This window comes from Jaculus jaculus, chromosome 8 (assembly GCF_020740685.1).
Source record: "Jaculus jaculus isolate mJacJac1 chromosome 8, mJacJac1.mat.Y.cur, whole genome shotgun sequence".
In the NCBI taxonomy this organism is placed as follows: Eukaryota; Metazoa; Chordata; class Mammalia; order Rodentia; family Dipodidae; genus Jaculus; species Jaculus jaculus.
In genome coordinates this window covers 1,464,629-1,480,534 of record NC_059109.1, presented here as the reverse complement: position 1 = coordinate 1,480,534, position 15,906 = coordinate 1,464,629, and the positions used below count along the sequence as shown (strand labels likewise).

At 45.3% G+C, this 15,906-nt stretch overlaps 1 protein-coding gene and 1 pseudogene across 1 annotated transcript; one reads left to right on the top strand and one right to left on the bottom strand.

Annotated features, from left to right (window-relative positions):
- Positions 1-1,449: 1,449 nt before the first annotated feature.
- LOC101617885 lies at positions 1,450-10,564 on the bottom strand (annotated as a pseudogene).
- A 1,328-nt stretch (positions 10,565-11,892) lies between these two features.
- LOC123462774 (olfactory receptor 2H2-like) lies at positions 11,893-12,974 on the top strand. The gene is given in 3 exon segments (XM_045156059.1): positions 11,893-11,954; positions 11,997-12,379; positions 12,382-12,974. Coding segments are annotated over 3 exon segments (1,038 nt in total).
- Positions 12,975-15,906: the final 2,932 nt, after the last annotated feature.

The following is a 15,906-nucleotide window of genomic DNA, read 5'->3' as shown; positions in this document are numbered from 1 at the left end:
GCTAGAAGGACCTGGTGAGAAAAGCAGGTAGAGCACACAGAAAGCCAAACACGTGGAGTGAAAAATAGAGTATTTTGGACCATTTGCCTATACAATGGCAGGATTTTTTTGTGGGTTTTTGTTTTGTTTTGTTTTGTTTTGTTTTTCCCAAGGTAGGGTCTCACTCTAGCCCAGGCTGACCTGGAATTCACTATGGAGTCTCAGGGTGGCCTCTAACTCATGGCAATCCTCCTACCTCTACCTCCTGAGTGCTGGGATTAAAGGCGTGCGCCACCACGCCCAGCTCAGAAGTTCTTTTAATCAGTGAGAATTTGGAAATCAAAAGTATCATTCTCAGGCCATTTGGATCCATTGTCCAGCGTATGGATGTGGCCAAGCAGAGTTTCAGAGAAAGACAAGATGTCGTCCAAGAGTTCTAGAGGCTTTAAGTTCTTAAGGAGACAGGGAAATAGTCAAACAAGGGTGAGAGAAAAGTAAACCAGAGCTTAAGTTGGGTTTACACAGAACACCAATATGACCCCCCTGGCCTGTTAGTGTGAATGGGGCTGCACCTCCCATGTGGGCAGAGGCTGTCCAGGTCACAGCTGTCGGCTTTTAGCCTGTTAGTGGGTGAGGAGGGAGACTGTGCTCTGCTGGCGAAAGCTGCTGGCTGTGGAAGATGAGAGCTCAGGAGGGAGAGGAAGAGGAGGGAGGGAGAGGGGGTGTCCCAAGATGGTGCAACAGAACCTGCCCCATAGGGTACAGTAGACCAGAAAGCAATAGACCCAGGGTTTCAAAAGTGCATCTTTCTCGAGACCTGGGTTTGGGGCCTAGCAGCCGAGGGGTGTAGCCTGGCATGCCAGCAAGGCTTCCACAAGGAGGGCGAAACCTGAAAGCAGGCCAACCCAAGAGGGACACTTACCAAGAAGGAGGGAGGAGACGGAGAAGGGAAGAACAGTGAGGCCAAATCATGGTGAGTGTGAGAGCCTGTGTCACACAGAGATGGTCCAAGGCCTTCAGAGGGTCAAATGGCAGCTCTGTGTTCTGATGGGGGAAAGGAGGTCTGGCCACCCAAGAGGGCCACCAGAAGCCTTCCTATCCAAGTCACAGCACCAGTGTAAGGTTCAGGAGTGACCAGGACCACGGAGACCACTCTGTCAGTTGGGGGAAGGTGAGGAAGGGCAAAGAAACTCCTCTGCTCTTTACATTCGCCATTTCACATGGCTGAGGTGTGAGCGCAGAGCAGTGCCCAGGTGGGAGGTGGGGGGCAGGAAGCCTGGGCCTGGCGATTTTAGGCAGGGAAGGGAAGATGGCTGGGCAGTTCCCTGAGGCATGTGGATGACCCACTTCTTAAGTCTCTGTTGCCCTCCTGCTGTCCTCAGTGACTCCATTTTGTCCTGACCTAACAAAAGTGAGCCATTTTTTCTCTTCACATGCCAGATACTGTAATGCAGTGACAGTTTGGACAAATCATAGCAGTTCTTGAGGATGTTTGAAAGGTGGTCGTAAGTTTACAGGTCTTGATTCTTCATCAGAGAGTACTAGATCTTCTATCTCACTGCCTCTGTAGTTCCTTTTACATATTTTAACCACAACCTTTTTCTTGAGAAATAACTTTAATGCTTCTCTTGATGCAAATGCTTTTGCATTTTCTTTGCCTTTTCCACAGCCAGTGCCCAAATATACAGACTTACATCTCAATTCACAAACAAGACTTTCTTGAGAGCTCTTATTTTGAGGCAGGTCTGCCGGTTCTTTTAGTGGGACAAAAAAACACATCCAGTGTTGCTTTCAGAGCTTCAATAGCTGCGTTTTGGAGCCCTCCATAATTCACACTGGGACTAAAGCCATCAACAGCCACTAACTTTCATGCCACTGTTTTGTACAGTCTATTGAAGAAAGAAAGGTTGCTTCTGCTTCACATCTTCCTTAGTTAACTGGAGCTAAGAGCATTTGAGGGGACTCTCCCTTGGCTGTGAAGTGCTGTTAGAAGGCAACTGCGAAGTGCTACTCCTCTCAGAAGCTAGCTGAGACGTGCTCGCTAAGGAAGTGCTTTTGGAACCAGAGGTCCGCTGCTCTGGGAGCTGCTCCTCGAGCCAACAGTGAGGCAGCTGCCTGGGAAGGGCTTTCGGAAGTTAGCAGGGATGCACTTGAACTGCTCTTGGGAGTTAGTAAACGTGTGCCTGGTGAGGAACAGTTCTTAGTACCCGATGAGGAAGTGTTTGCCTCTGAACTACTTTTGGAAGCTAACCCACTTGGCGCTGTCTCTGAACTGGATCTAGAAGACAACAATGGCAACTCTCCTTCCGAGCTTCCAGAAGAACCCAGCGGGGGCGCTTCAATGTCGGAGCTGCTCTGCGAAGCTGGGACTGAAGACCCTTCCAGAGCGCTCACTTTATTTAGGTGGTCCGCTTTGCTTCGGCAATCAGTGGACCGGGTCGCGTGGCTGGCCACACTCGGTTTCAACAACGCTGCGACAAATCACGCCGAGCCACGTGCGCCCGGGGCTGCTGGGTGGGAAGCTTTCCCAGGTCCTGCCGCGGCGCAGGCGCCCGGGAGGAAACCTTCGGCCGCTGCGGTGGCAGCCAGACCTCCATCGCTTGCAGCGCGCTCCGACTGGAGCTTCCGCAGCTCCCCGCTGAGCTCGGCGGCTCGGATTTGCGGGGGACCTGCAGACGTGAACGGTTTTCCTGCCGAGCTGACTTCGGCCTGTTCTGGTAAACACTTGTCCATGATCTCGCTCAACTGAAGAACTGTTTCCTCCTTCTAGGACTGTGTTTTTGGATGGCTCTTCTACCCCTTCTTGGCAACCAGTTTGTCTCTTGTACGGATTGCTGCCTCGGTCATTTTGATGCCTTCAGCCATACTAAGAGTTTTATCCATAACTTTTTGAGGGTACCGGCGCCCTAGGAAGCCGTGGCTCGCCTGGGCCATGGAGAAGGCGACGAGCTGCTGCAGCCGCGGTGGCGCGTCCCGCTCTGCGCCCGCGGCGGGAGCAAGGGCCCCGGCCCTCCGGGCAGAAGCGCGCGGCGGTGGCGGCCAGCCGCGGGTTCGGGGTCGGGTACTGCGACACCCCCTGCGGCACGTTGGAGCGCTCGCTGCTCCGGAGCGGCCCGCACCGGCAGCCCTCCAGAATGGAGACTTTCAGAGCTGAGGCCTTTATTCTAAAACTCCAGTAACAAATATTCTTATTTAAGAAATGAAGAAAAATGTGAATGTATGCTGAAACTTGCATATAAAACTCCAAGGAGAAGATATTGCCTATGAATTGCCTGAGGTATGAGAATTGGAAAGAGTCTGATCATTGTTATGTCTTGTCTTTTTTTTTTTTTTTTTTTGCAACTTATACGTGCTTTACCTAAATTAGATGGATAGGTGGAGCCTGGGGAGACAGCTCAGAGCTTAAAGGTGCTTGCTTGCAAAGCCCAGTTGGCAGTGAATTCCCCAGCCACACACATAAAGCAAGACAGGCATTAAATTGCAGCTTCAAAAGACTGGAGCACACATACACACATGAAAACAAATAAATAAATTCTTTTAAAGATGATGTATGGCGGGCTGGAGAGTTGGCTTTAGTGGTTAAGTGCTTGCCTGTGAAGCCTAAGGACCCCGGTTCGAGGCTCGATTCCCCAGGACCCACGTTAGCCAGATGCACAAGGGGGCACACGCGTCTGGATTTTGTCTGCAGTGGCTCGAAGCCCTGGCGTGTCCATTCTCTCTGTCTATCTGCCTCTTTCTCTCTCTGTCACTCTCAAATAAATAAATAAAAATTAACAAAAAAATTTAAAAAAAAGATGATGTATGGGAAGAAAGACCAAAAGGATGAAAGGAAGTAAGGGAAGGAGAAGAGTGGAGGGAAGAAGGGAGGTGTGGTGCTTTGATTCAGATGTACCCCATAAACTCAAGTGCTCTGAATTCTTGTTCCCCAAATAATGGCAACTTGGGAGGTGGAGCCTTATTGGAGGAGGGGAGTTGCTGGGTGTGGGTGAACCTTGAGGCTTATTAGCCCCCAGTTGCTGTTTTGCACTGAAAGCAGTGCTGATGCCTAACCTCTGCTCATGCCATGCATTCACCTGCCATCATGGAGCTTCTCCTTGAGACTTGTAAGCCAAAATACAAGCTTTCTTCCCATCAGCTGCTTTTGGTCAGGTGCTTTATCCCAGCAATGAGAAGGTAACTACAACAGGAGGGAGAAGTTGAAAGAAGATGAGGAAGGAGGAGAAGAGGTGAGAAAAAATGAGAGAAAGGAGAAGAGAGGAGAGAAGAGAAGAGAAAGAAGAGAAGATATGTATCTTTTTTTCTCGCTATTGTTGGCTGAGGACAGAGCTCTCCACCAACAGGAACTAGCTACAGTGCTTATCATTTCTTATCAGGCATATGACCATGTAAAGTTAATGGCTGTATTGTTAGCTGTTGTAATTTTGTGCCTTCCCTACCCCTAAATAAGAATGTCCTACTGATATTTTACATACCAAAAAAGGAAAAATTGATCATCTGTTGTATAATGTTATGTGAAAGCAAACTCTAAAGTTAACTAAAATCAAAGGCAAAACCTGACCAAAAGAAAAATAAATCTAGGAGAATCACTGAGCCTGGTACTTAGGTCTGATAGTAAAAGGAGGCAATTCTGTCAAAACAATAGGAAACAGTATGTGAGGAGCAGAAATGTTTCTAGGGAAACCATGAGTAGTCTGTTACAATGGGGGAAAGCATCTACATTAAATGATTTGTCATGAATAAGCACAATATCATGACTGGTAAGGCCATTACTTGTCTTACACACTTTAGACCAGGAAGTAGAACAGAATAACCTCAAAACACATGATAACACAGAATAAACTAAAAGAACTATAAACTGAATAGGAAAAAAAATTGAATAAGAAGCCAGGTGTAGTGACACATTCCTTTAATCCCAGCACTCGTGAGGCAGAAGTAGGAGGTTCATTGTGAGTTCAAGTCCACCCTGAGACATAGTGAATTCCATCCGGGTCAGCCTGGACTAGAGTGAGATCCTACCTTGAAAAAACAAAAAACAAGCAAACATAAAATTGAATAAGAAAATAAATGTGGCCAGGCATGGTGGCACATGCCTTTAATCCAAGCACTCAGGAGGTACAGGCAGAAGAATTGTTGCAAGTTTGAGGACAACCTGGGACTATACAGAGAGTTCCAGCTAGAGTGAGGCCCCAGCTCAAAAAAGAAAGAAAGAAAGAAGCAAAGAAAGAAACAAAGAAAGAACAAATAAATATGATTCACTGCACTGGAAAAGAATTACAGAGAATCTGAGAATTTACAATTAAAAGAGTAGCCAAAATTGATATATTATGCCCACCTAACTGCCCTCTAAACGCTTATGTTTATACCCATATATTAATGTTAATCTCACTTTGGGTTAGAGAAGCTTCTTTTCAGATGTCAGTGACCACTGGGGTTACTCAAAATTCACCCTAGTTCTGAGAAGTGACAGTGAAGTGTTGAGCACTAAGTGAGACATCTCTATCACACCCTCCTAGGCTCAGAGTCCATTGTGGAAGAGGTGGAAGAAAGAATTTAAGAGCCAAAAGGAAGGGTAGGTCTGCTTACAAGGCTGTCTCCCAGATACAAAATGGTCTTGTTATTCATCAAGTCTAACACTAGCTACTCAAGACCTCATAATAGGAGGGAAAAAATAATGACATCGCAGTAGAAGAGAGATTAATTGGAAAGAAGAAGGAATTCAATGAAGGGTGTATTTGGGAGGGGGAAAATAGGGGTGGTGGGAGGGAATTATGGAAATTGGCAATAAAAAGTCTTAAAAGCAGTAGCCAAATGTAGACAGCTCTACAATGTGGGGATGAATATCCAACCAAGGCACAGTTTATGAGAGGAAGGAATTTATTTCAAGTTTACAGATCCAGAGGAATTTCCGTCCATGGTGGAAGAAGCGGCTTCCACACATTCAAGCAGACAGAAGTAAAAACAAAACAACCAGCCACAAACCAACATCAGGCAGGACCCCAAAGCTCATACTGCTCCGTATACCTTTGGGCTGGAAATCAGATCCACCCCCAAACAAACCCACCTTTAGGCTGGACCCTAGGATCTGTCTTCAGTGACACTTCCTCCAGCCAAGAGGCTGGAGACCCAAGTTTCTAGCATTAATAAAACACATGAGTTTATGGGGCACATACATTCAAACTACAACAGTCTACCCCTGACCCCCAGTAGACTTATTCCAACATATAATGGCACAGTGTAAATATTTTCAGTGCTATAAGGCATAAAAAAGGAAGACTGTACCAATGCAAAATCAATAACTAACTGAAATAGCTAAGATAATGCCATCCTGTCCTAATTAGGCCCTGTGCATGCTTGCATGCCTGCTCAGGCACCTTTCAACCACTAACTCCCCCATCCTCCCCCGAGACAGTCACATCTGCATTTATAGCATTCTCGTAGTTTCCCTTGACCCTGAGCATGACATGGATGTATAAACACAACATGATTTCAGAGTATACGTTGACCCAGGTGTGTATACTCATGATAACTCCAGGATATATGAGTGAAATACCTGTAATTCCAAGGATACCCTGACCTATGCCTGGCACCAATGTTACTGTGATTTTTATGTTTTGTTTTGTTTTTTGACATTAAAAATGCTGTACCCTTGAGCTTCCTCACTAAGAGGTCTTCCTAATGTGAGCCCCTCTCAATTTCCAGCTTAATAAAAGGACTCTTAATTGGCTTGAAAAATGTGGTGATCAGGCTGGAGAGATGACTTAGTGGTTCAGGCATTTTCCAGTGAAGCCTAAGGACCCAGGTTCAATTCTCCAGATCCCACATAAGCTCGGTATACATAGTGGCATATGCATCTGGAGTTCGTTTGCAGTGGCTAGAGGCCTTAGAGTGCCCATTCTCTCTCTCTCTCTCTCTCTCGCTCTCTCTTTCTCTCCTTCCCTCCCTCTCTCTCTCCCTCTCTCTCTAATAAAGAAATAAAAATAAAATATAAAAAAAGGGTGGGGGGGGTTGATCAAAATTTTAAAGGGTATGAATAAGCCAAATGGAAAACCTCTTTTTTGGACAATGGCATGCCAAGAAGCCATAAGTTGTTTCTAGAAAAATGATAGTGCCAGAGATGGGATACTTTCCAGTGAGGTTTTGGTCAGGGAGGTCCATGATGCCCCCAAAACATTACAGGCCATTGCCAAGGCTCTTGGTTTCCCACCAGGAATAGATGGTAAGACCCTATTGCTTATGACTCCACATACTTGGTCTGTAAGGGCACTGAGAAATCTTGCTGGAGCTGAGTTGAAAATCTCTTCCCTGTAGATCAGCTGACAGAAAGCTGGAAAAAAGTTCCACAGGAGGGTACTGAAAAAAAACTATGAAAGGGGAGGTCATGAGCTCTAAGGGTGTAATGCCTACTGGTTTCTGGCTAAATGCATATATTATGCTCACCAAATTGCCTGAGTAAGCACTTCTCTTAATGTTCATACTCATATATTAATGCTACTCTTTCTTTTGGGTTAGAGAAGCTTCTCTTTTCAGTTGTAGGTGACCCCTGGGATGACTTAAAAGGCACCATAGTGCTGAGAAAAAGTGACAGAGGAGAGCTCTGCACTGAAACATTTATATCACACCCTCCAAGGCTCAGGGTCCATTGTGGAAGAGGTAGAGGAAATATTATAAGAGCCAGGGTGGAGAGATGGCTTAGTGGTTAAGGCACTAGCTGTAAAGTCTAATGACCCATGTTCTCTAGATCCCATGTAAGCCAGATGCATAAAGGTGAGGCAAGCACAATGTCACATATGCCTACTAGGTGACACAAGCATCTGGAGTTCAATTGCAATGGCTGAGGCCCTGGAACACCAATTCTCTCTCTATCTGCCCCACCACCTCAAATTAAAGGCCAGGTGTGGTGGTGCACACCTTCAGTCCCACCACTCAAGAGGCAGAAGTAGGAGGATCCTTGTGAGTTCAAGGCCACCCTGAGACTGCAGAGTAAAACCCTAACTCATAAAAATTTTTTAATAGAACTAGACTATAAAACCTGAGTATTGAATGAGTTGAATGAGACTTGCAAATAAAAAAGGATGGGACACCTAAAGATATGGCATTGACAAAACAGTGTCATCTACTCCCATAATGACACACAGAAGTACAAGTAACCTTGTTATTTAACACAGGCACAAGCATGAACCCTCTTCTTCACTCTTAATATTAGAGCCAGTGGCTAATTAATTGTCTATGGGCAAAGACCCCAGAGTCCTGGCACAGTTAATGAGCATGTGTTTCGATGGGATGGGAATCCTGGGACCTCTCCCACCACGCTCTCCTTTCTATCTGCAGTACCAACAAAAGGGAAGTTAATTTTCTTCACTGCAGTGCAAGATAGTGGTGAGATGTGAGTTCATGACAGTACAACCTGCTTCCTTTACCTCAAATCTCAGCCTGCATTGTATTCTCCTGATTGTATTCAGTTTATTTTCTGTCTCTTCATCTGAAAATAAGGAATATAGAAGTCATATCCAGGTCATACAGTTGCTGCAGAGTGCTTCAGGAAGTGTGGCAGTAGCAATAGCAGCTCCACTGCTGCTGAGCCCTAACTCCAGTTCTTTCAAAAGAGCCCAAGTAGCTCCATTTGCTTTTAGTTTTCATTGTGAGGAGCAAAGAGACACTAAGACCAGGCCAGAAGCTCCTCAGCATGGAGAAGCCTTGTTGGCAAAAGATGAGAAGATTCTGACATGATCATGGTAAGTCCTGAGACTTTTCTTGTATAATTCATCAAAGCCTGAATGTCTTGTTTTGTTTTGTTTTGTTTTCTGAGATAGGGTCTCACTCAAGCCCAGGCTGACCTGGAATTCTACTACCTCTGCCTCCATAGTGCTGGGATTAAAGGCATATACCACCACACCTGGTCTACAGTCTTTAGCAGTGGAGCTACCTGGAGCACCAGATTGAGACTTAAACAGGGCTCAGAATCCAGGCCTGGTATTATTGACTGTTATTTTGACTTTCTAATACTGTGCCTTATTCTGTAAGGGAGGATGATACTAGCTAAATCTTCTGGAAATGTGTAGCACTGGGTCTGGTGTAGACAAAGAGCTCAGCAGATGGTGACAGACACAGTTGTATCATGGCCATCATTGTTGGATGAAAGAGCTGATGTGGTATCTCCTTCCCTATACCTTCAAATATGCAATGAGGTCTTTCATGATCACAAAAGAAACAAATACATCCATGACTATAGAATTAATTGGAAGAGAGTAAAGTAATACTTGAGTATTGGTGTCTCACAAAATAGAACACCAGCTAACAGGGAAATAAGATAAAAGAGATTTTTAAAACAGCACAAAAGAGAACAGAAAGTCAATGGATGACAGAAATTGAAGATTGAGAAATGACAGTGAAACCCCTAGCCTTTACTCTTCATACGGGCTCCTTTTTCCCCTACCAGCTCCCCACATGGCAAGAGCTCCTTGAACTTTCTTCTCTCTCTTCTTTCCACAGTGTTTCCAGGCCCTCCATGTGGGATCTCTAGCCATATGGGTATTTTTCCTTGGCTCTGTACTTCCCTCAATAAATATAATAATTTAATAATTATCCTTCTCAGTCTTTTTAATTTTTTTAATTTTTTAAAAATTTTTTTGATTATTTGGGGGAGAGAGAGAGAGAATGGGCACAACTAGGGCTTCCAGCCACTGCAAACTCCAGACGCATGGGCCACCTTGTACATCTGGCTTACGTGGGTCCTGGGGAATCAAACCTGGGTCCTTTGGCTTTGCAGGTAAGCACTTTAATGGCTACGCCATCTCTCCAACCCCTCAGTCTTTTTTTATTATTATTCAATTCTTTGATTAAAATTAGAAATGAGCTGGGCCTGGTGTGGCACACGCCTTTAATCCTAGCACTTGGGAGGCAGAAGTAGGAGGATCACTGTGAGTTCAAAGCCACGCTGAGACTACATAATGAATTCCAGGTCAGCCTGAGCTAGGGTGAAACCCTACCTCAAAAAAAAAAAAAAAAGGAAAGATAAAAGAAATGAACCTAGGGTTTGAGGTTCAAGGACTTTCCTGAACCCCCTGAATACGTGATTTTCCCCTCAATGAACTTAATAATTCTTTTTAAAAATTTAAAACACTAAAAATTAAAGGGAAAGGACTGGAGAGATGACTTAGCTGTTAAAGCACTTGTTGGCAAAACCAAAAGACCCAGGTTCAATTCCCCAGGATCATGTAAGCCAGATGTTCAAGGTGGCGCATGTGTCTGGAGTTTGTTTGCAGTGGCTAAAGGCCCTGGCACACCCATTCATTCTCTCTCTTTCTCTCTCAAAAAATTAATTACTTTTTTAATTAAAGAGGAACAATCTTTCTTCAGAATGAGAAGAAAATGGAAGGAAGGAGGGAGGAAGGGAGGGGAAGAAAAGGGAAGGGAAGGGAGAGAAAAAAGGAGGAAGGGAAGGAGGGAAGAGGGAGGGAGGAAAGATACAAGAAGAGGTAAGCTGTAGAAGTAAAAGATGGCATGCAGCCTCTAGACACACGAGACTGGGCCAGGTTTCACCCACAAGCCTGTAGAGAACCTACATTACATCCAGTGTGGTTTCCATGCCCCAACTCTCCTTTCTTTTGCAATACAGCTACCAGTTGCAAGAAGCATTTCCTGATTCATGCACAGATCTCTTTTCAGATCTCTTTATTTGTCCTTTTACTTCATTTGCCTTCAAGTCCTTATGTCTTATGATGATGTTCAATACCCTCCATAGGCTGTTTGTTTCGGGCGTATGTGCGTGTGGTATACATGTGTGTATGAGGCCAGAGGATCTTGTCAAGTGTGTTCTTCAGACACTTTCCACCTTCTTTTTATTATTATTTTGCTTTTGAGACAGGATCTCTTGCTGAACCTGGAGCTTACCAATTTGGCTAGCCTAAAGATCCTCCTGCCTTTGCCTCCCTAGTGTTGGGGTTACAAGCACATACCACAGTGCCTGACTTTTATGTGGGTGCAGGAGATCTGAACTCAAATTCTCATGCTTGCATGGCAAGCACCTTACACACTGAGCTCTCTCCCAAACCCTTCTATATAAGCTGCATTTCAAATATTTTATTTTTAGTTATTTACTTGAGGGAAAGAGAATGTGGCAGATAAAGAGAATGGCAAATCCAGGACCTCTGTCCACTACAAACAAACTCAAGGTTCCTCCTTGTGTATCTGACGTAAATGGGTACCGAGGAATCAAACATGGGTCTTTAGGCTTCACAGGCAAGCACCTTAATTGCTAAGCCATCTTTCCAGCCCCGTAAACTGCATTTCAATCTCTGGTTGAATCTCCTGCAAAACAGTACTGGAGATAGAATACCAATGCCCCCATAAGATGTATGCCTACTGTTAAACAATGAGACCAATTCTACACGAATATTTATGACCAGGTCATTAAGCCAACCACATCATTCTTTATAATTCTTGACACCCATAAAGAAGAAATTCAATAGTAGCCCAGTTCTCAAATCACAATAGATGCTTAATAAATGTCCTTTGTAATAATAAAAAAAAGTAATGAATTAGGCTGGAGATGTTTCTCAGTGGTGAAAGGCACTTGCTTACAATTCCTGATGGCTTGGGTTTAATTCCCCAGTACTCACATAGCATCAGTCTACCATTAGCCGTGCAGGGGTCTGGAGTTCCTTTGTAGTGACAGAAGGCCCTGCTGAGCCCATGCTCACTCACTCATTCTCTCAAATAAATAAAAAAATATTTTAAAATAATAAATCCATGCTTTACATCAGCCTCCTTTGCCCTCAACCAGGAAGCCAGAGGCATGAATACTAGAATCCATCTGTTTTCCACACCTATCTGCATTCCTCACTGGCACTAGACAAAGTCTGACCAGATGAAGCAGGAAAGAGAAGGTGCTGCTGAATGCAAATATACCTGGAAATGGACTCTAGAAGAGTAGAGTCAGAGGAGAAACACCTGGTGTGTCCTGACAAGCACGCAGAGTAAGTTTTTGTCTGGACCATTAGATCACACTGATCTGACAGCCTGATTCCTTCAAAACAGACCATAAACAATCAAAGCTCCCCAGTGGGCTTCATACTTCTGGGCTTCTCTGAACATCCAGACCTGGCAAAGATTCTCTCTGTGGTTGTCTTGTGTTCCTACCTCCTGACCCTGGCAGGCAACACACCCATTATACTGCTGTCCACGCTGGACTCCAGGCTCCATTCTCCAATGTACTTCTTCCTCTGCAACCTCTCCTTCTTGGACCTCTGCTTCACCACAGGCTGTGCCCCTCAGATGCTGGTCAACCTCTGGGGCCCCACAAAGACCATCAGCTTCCTGGGCTGCTCGGCCCAGCTCTTCATCTTCCTGTCCCTGGGGACCGCCGAGTGCGTCCTCCTGGCAGCGATGGCCTTTGACCGCTACGTGCCGTCTGCCCACCCCTGCACGGTGCCGTCGTCCGTCCCCGCTTGTGCTGGCAGCTGGCAGCTGTGGCCTGGGTCATGGGGTTGGTCCACTCCATGGTCCAGACGCCTCCCACCCTCCGCCTGCCCTTCTGCCCCCACCATCAGGTGGATGACTTTGTGTGTGGGGTCCCTTCACTAATTCGAATCTCCTGTGGAGACACAACCTGCACCGAGATCCAGATGGCTGTCGCAAGTGGCCTCATACTCGTTGTGCCTCTGAGCCCGTCCTTCTCTCTTAAGGCGCAATTGCCCTGGCGGGCGGTGCTGAGGATTGACTCTGCAACAGGGCGCAAAAAAGCTTCCGGAACTTGCTCCTCCCATCTTATTGTGCTCACCCTCCTCTACAGCTCAGTCATTGCTGTTTATCTGCAGCCCCAAAACCCTTATGCTGGAGAGAGGGGCAAGTTCTTTGGTCTCGTCTATGCAGTGGGCACTCCTACACTCAACCCTCTTGTAGATACCTGGAGGAATAGGGAGGTAAAGAGGGCGTTCTGGAGGTTGCTGGGGCAGGAAGAGGACTCCAAGGAGCATTCCAAATTAAGAGGATTTTGAGCTATTGTAAACATTGTTGAGCTCCCAAGCCCATTTTCTCGTTTATATCTATAAAAGTTAGAGTGGCGAGAGGAGAGGAAGAAAGAGGGAGAGCGGTATAGAGAAGGGGGAGAGCTATTTCTTCCAAACTGAAACATTCTCTCCTGGACTGAACATGGAGGTTTGTGAGGCTCAAGAAATTAAAAAAACAAAAACAAAAAACACTCCAGAGAAGCCTTCCTGAGGTTATGTCAGCAGTATACAGTGGAGGGGGGAGAGAAGCCTCGCCAGTGATGTAACAGCTGCATGCAGCGGAGCCCAGTGACGCAGCTCTTGCGTGTTCTCGCCCATACTAGTGTGGGGCTTGTTGGTGATATAGCTGTTCTGTTAACCCCTCGCCCATACTCCTGTATGTAACTCCATAAACTCATTGGCCTACCAAGCTGGTCTTCAGTGGAACCATTTCTTTTATCTATCCTTAATGTCTTATCTGGGGAGAGTAGTCATTTGTTCACATCTCTCTATGAAAAGTCACTCAACGGAGGGAGGCTCAACTAAGAGTCAGATAAGAGGAAGGGTCTTTAATTCACATAAAAAAAAAAATCAAAGCTTCTCTGGAGGGTGCACATACAGAAATCTTTTTCTTTTTCAAAAGTAGTGCCAGAGGAGATAAACCACCCCTGGAATCTCAGTCAAGGTCCAGGCGAAACCACAGTGGAAGTGGGGAAACAAGAGTGCTGCTTCCATGGCGAGCCTGACAATTAGTGCCAGGGTGAAGGAGACAGATGCTGAAGATACTAAACACCTACATCCAGAGGCTCCTTGGAGCTCATCACTCAAGTAGACTTAAAACACACCCACCAAGGCTCAGGGAATTTGCAGAAGAGAGGGTGGAAAGATTGTAAGAGCCACAGGTTGGGATGTCATGCCCAGAGGCATTCCCTTCCCCCAATAACTGAGTACAGCTCCCACACCACATAACCCACAACCCCATGGAAAATACCAGCAATCCCACTGAGGAAATCCCCCTGCTGAATGGAGGCAGGGAGGAGGGAAAAGATGGCACCAACACATGATGTATCCATACAAAGTATGTTCTTAATTTTTAAAGAAATGGAGATATTACATCCACCAAATAAATAAAGAATTCACTAAAGCAAGGAATTAGAAATGACAAAAAGAAAAGAAAATCAAAAAGATAATCATGGGTCAGAGAGATGGGTTAGCAGTTAAAGTGCTTCCTTGCAAAGCCTGCTGGCCTGGGCTTGATTCCCCATTACCCATGTGAATCCAGAGGCACAAAGTGGAGCATGCAGCTGCAGTTCACCTGTAGTGGCAAGAGGCCCCAGTACACCCACTCATTCTCACTCTCTCTCTCTCCTTGCAAATAAAAATACATAAATAATTTTTGTTCATTTTTTAAAAATTTATTAATTTGAGAGCAACAGACAGAGAGAGAAAGATGCAGATGCAGAGAGAGAGAGAGAATGGGCACGCCAGGGCCTCCAGCCACTCCAGATGCGTATGCCCCCTTGTGCATCTGGCTAACGTGGGTCCTGGGAAATAAAGTCTCGAACCACGGTCCTTAGGCTTCACAGGCAAGCACTTAAACACTAAGCCATCTCTCCAGCCCAGATAAATAACTTTTTTAAAGAAAACATGATCAAGCCGGGCGTGGTGGCGCACGCCTTTAATCCCAGCACTCGGGAGGCAGAGGTAGGAGGATCACCGTGAGTTCAAGGCCACCCTGAGACTACAGAGTTACTTCCAGGTCAGCCTGGACCAGAGTGAGACCCTACCTCGAAAAACCAAAAAAAAAAAAAAAAAGAAAGAAAGAAAACATGATCAGTGGGGCATAGTGGCACACGCCTTTAATCCCAGCACTCGGGAGGCAAAGGTAGGAGGACTGCCATGAGTTCAAGGCCAGCCTGAGACTACACAGTGAATTCCAGGTCAACCTGGGCTAGAGTAAAATCCTACCATGAAAAACAAAATTTTTTTTAAATTTATTTATTTGAGAGCGACAGACATAGAGAGAAAGACAGATAGAGGGAGAGAGAGAGAATGGGCGCGCCAGGGCTTCCAGCCACTGCAAACAAACTCCAGACGCGTGCGCCCCCTTGTGCATCTGGCTAACGTGGGACCTGGGGAACCGAGCCTCGAACCGGGGTCCTTAGGCTTTCCAAGCAAGCACTTAACAGCTAAGCCATCTCTCCAGCCCGAAAAAATGAAAAAATTTAAAAAATATAATCATATCCATCAATTTTAATATTTAATTTCATTTTTTTTCCATTTAATTTCCAAATGTCTTTATTTCAATTAAATTCCCCAGAACTACCATGCCCATTTCTGGTCCAACTGTCATGTAGTTATCATCTCTTTGCCATGTTTCTTTTTTTTAATTTAATTTTTATTTATTTATTTATTTGAAACAGGGAAAGAGGCAGAGTGAGAGAGAGAGAGAGAGAGAGAGAGAATGGGCACACCAGGGCCTCCAGCCACTGCAAACGAACTCCAGATGCATGTGCCACCTTGTGCATCTAGCTTACGTGGGTTCTGGGAAATCGAACATGAGGTCTTTGGCTTTGCAGACAAGCACTTTACCTGCTAAGCCATCTCTCCATCCCCTCCTTGCCATCATTCTTTACTCCATTATCAGGTCCTTTGTCTCCACTTTTGAAGAAGATTGACAAGGAAGCTGAAGCTCACACAAATTAATGATTACATGGCAATTTCTTAGAGCAGAATTGAGATGTTTAATCTGGTAACTACACTGCTGCTTTCACAGCATTATCAAATGGTCTACCATTAGGATTAATATCCATATGGGTTATCAGGCAGAAAGTGCCACTAATTTAGACCTACTGGTTTCCTGGCCATCTAGTTTTCCAACAATCACAACACTAATTGCCCCAAATCCTGAATACTTGTTTCCATTTCTGGAGTTCATTTT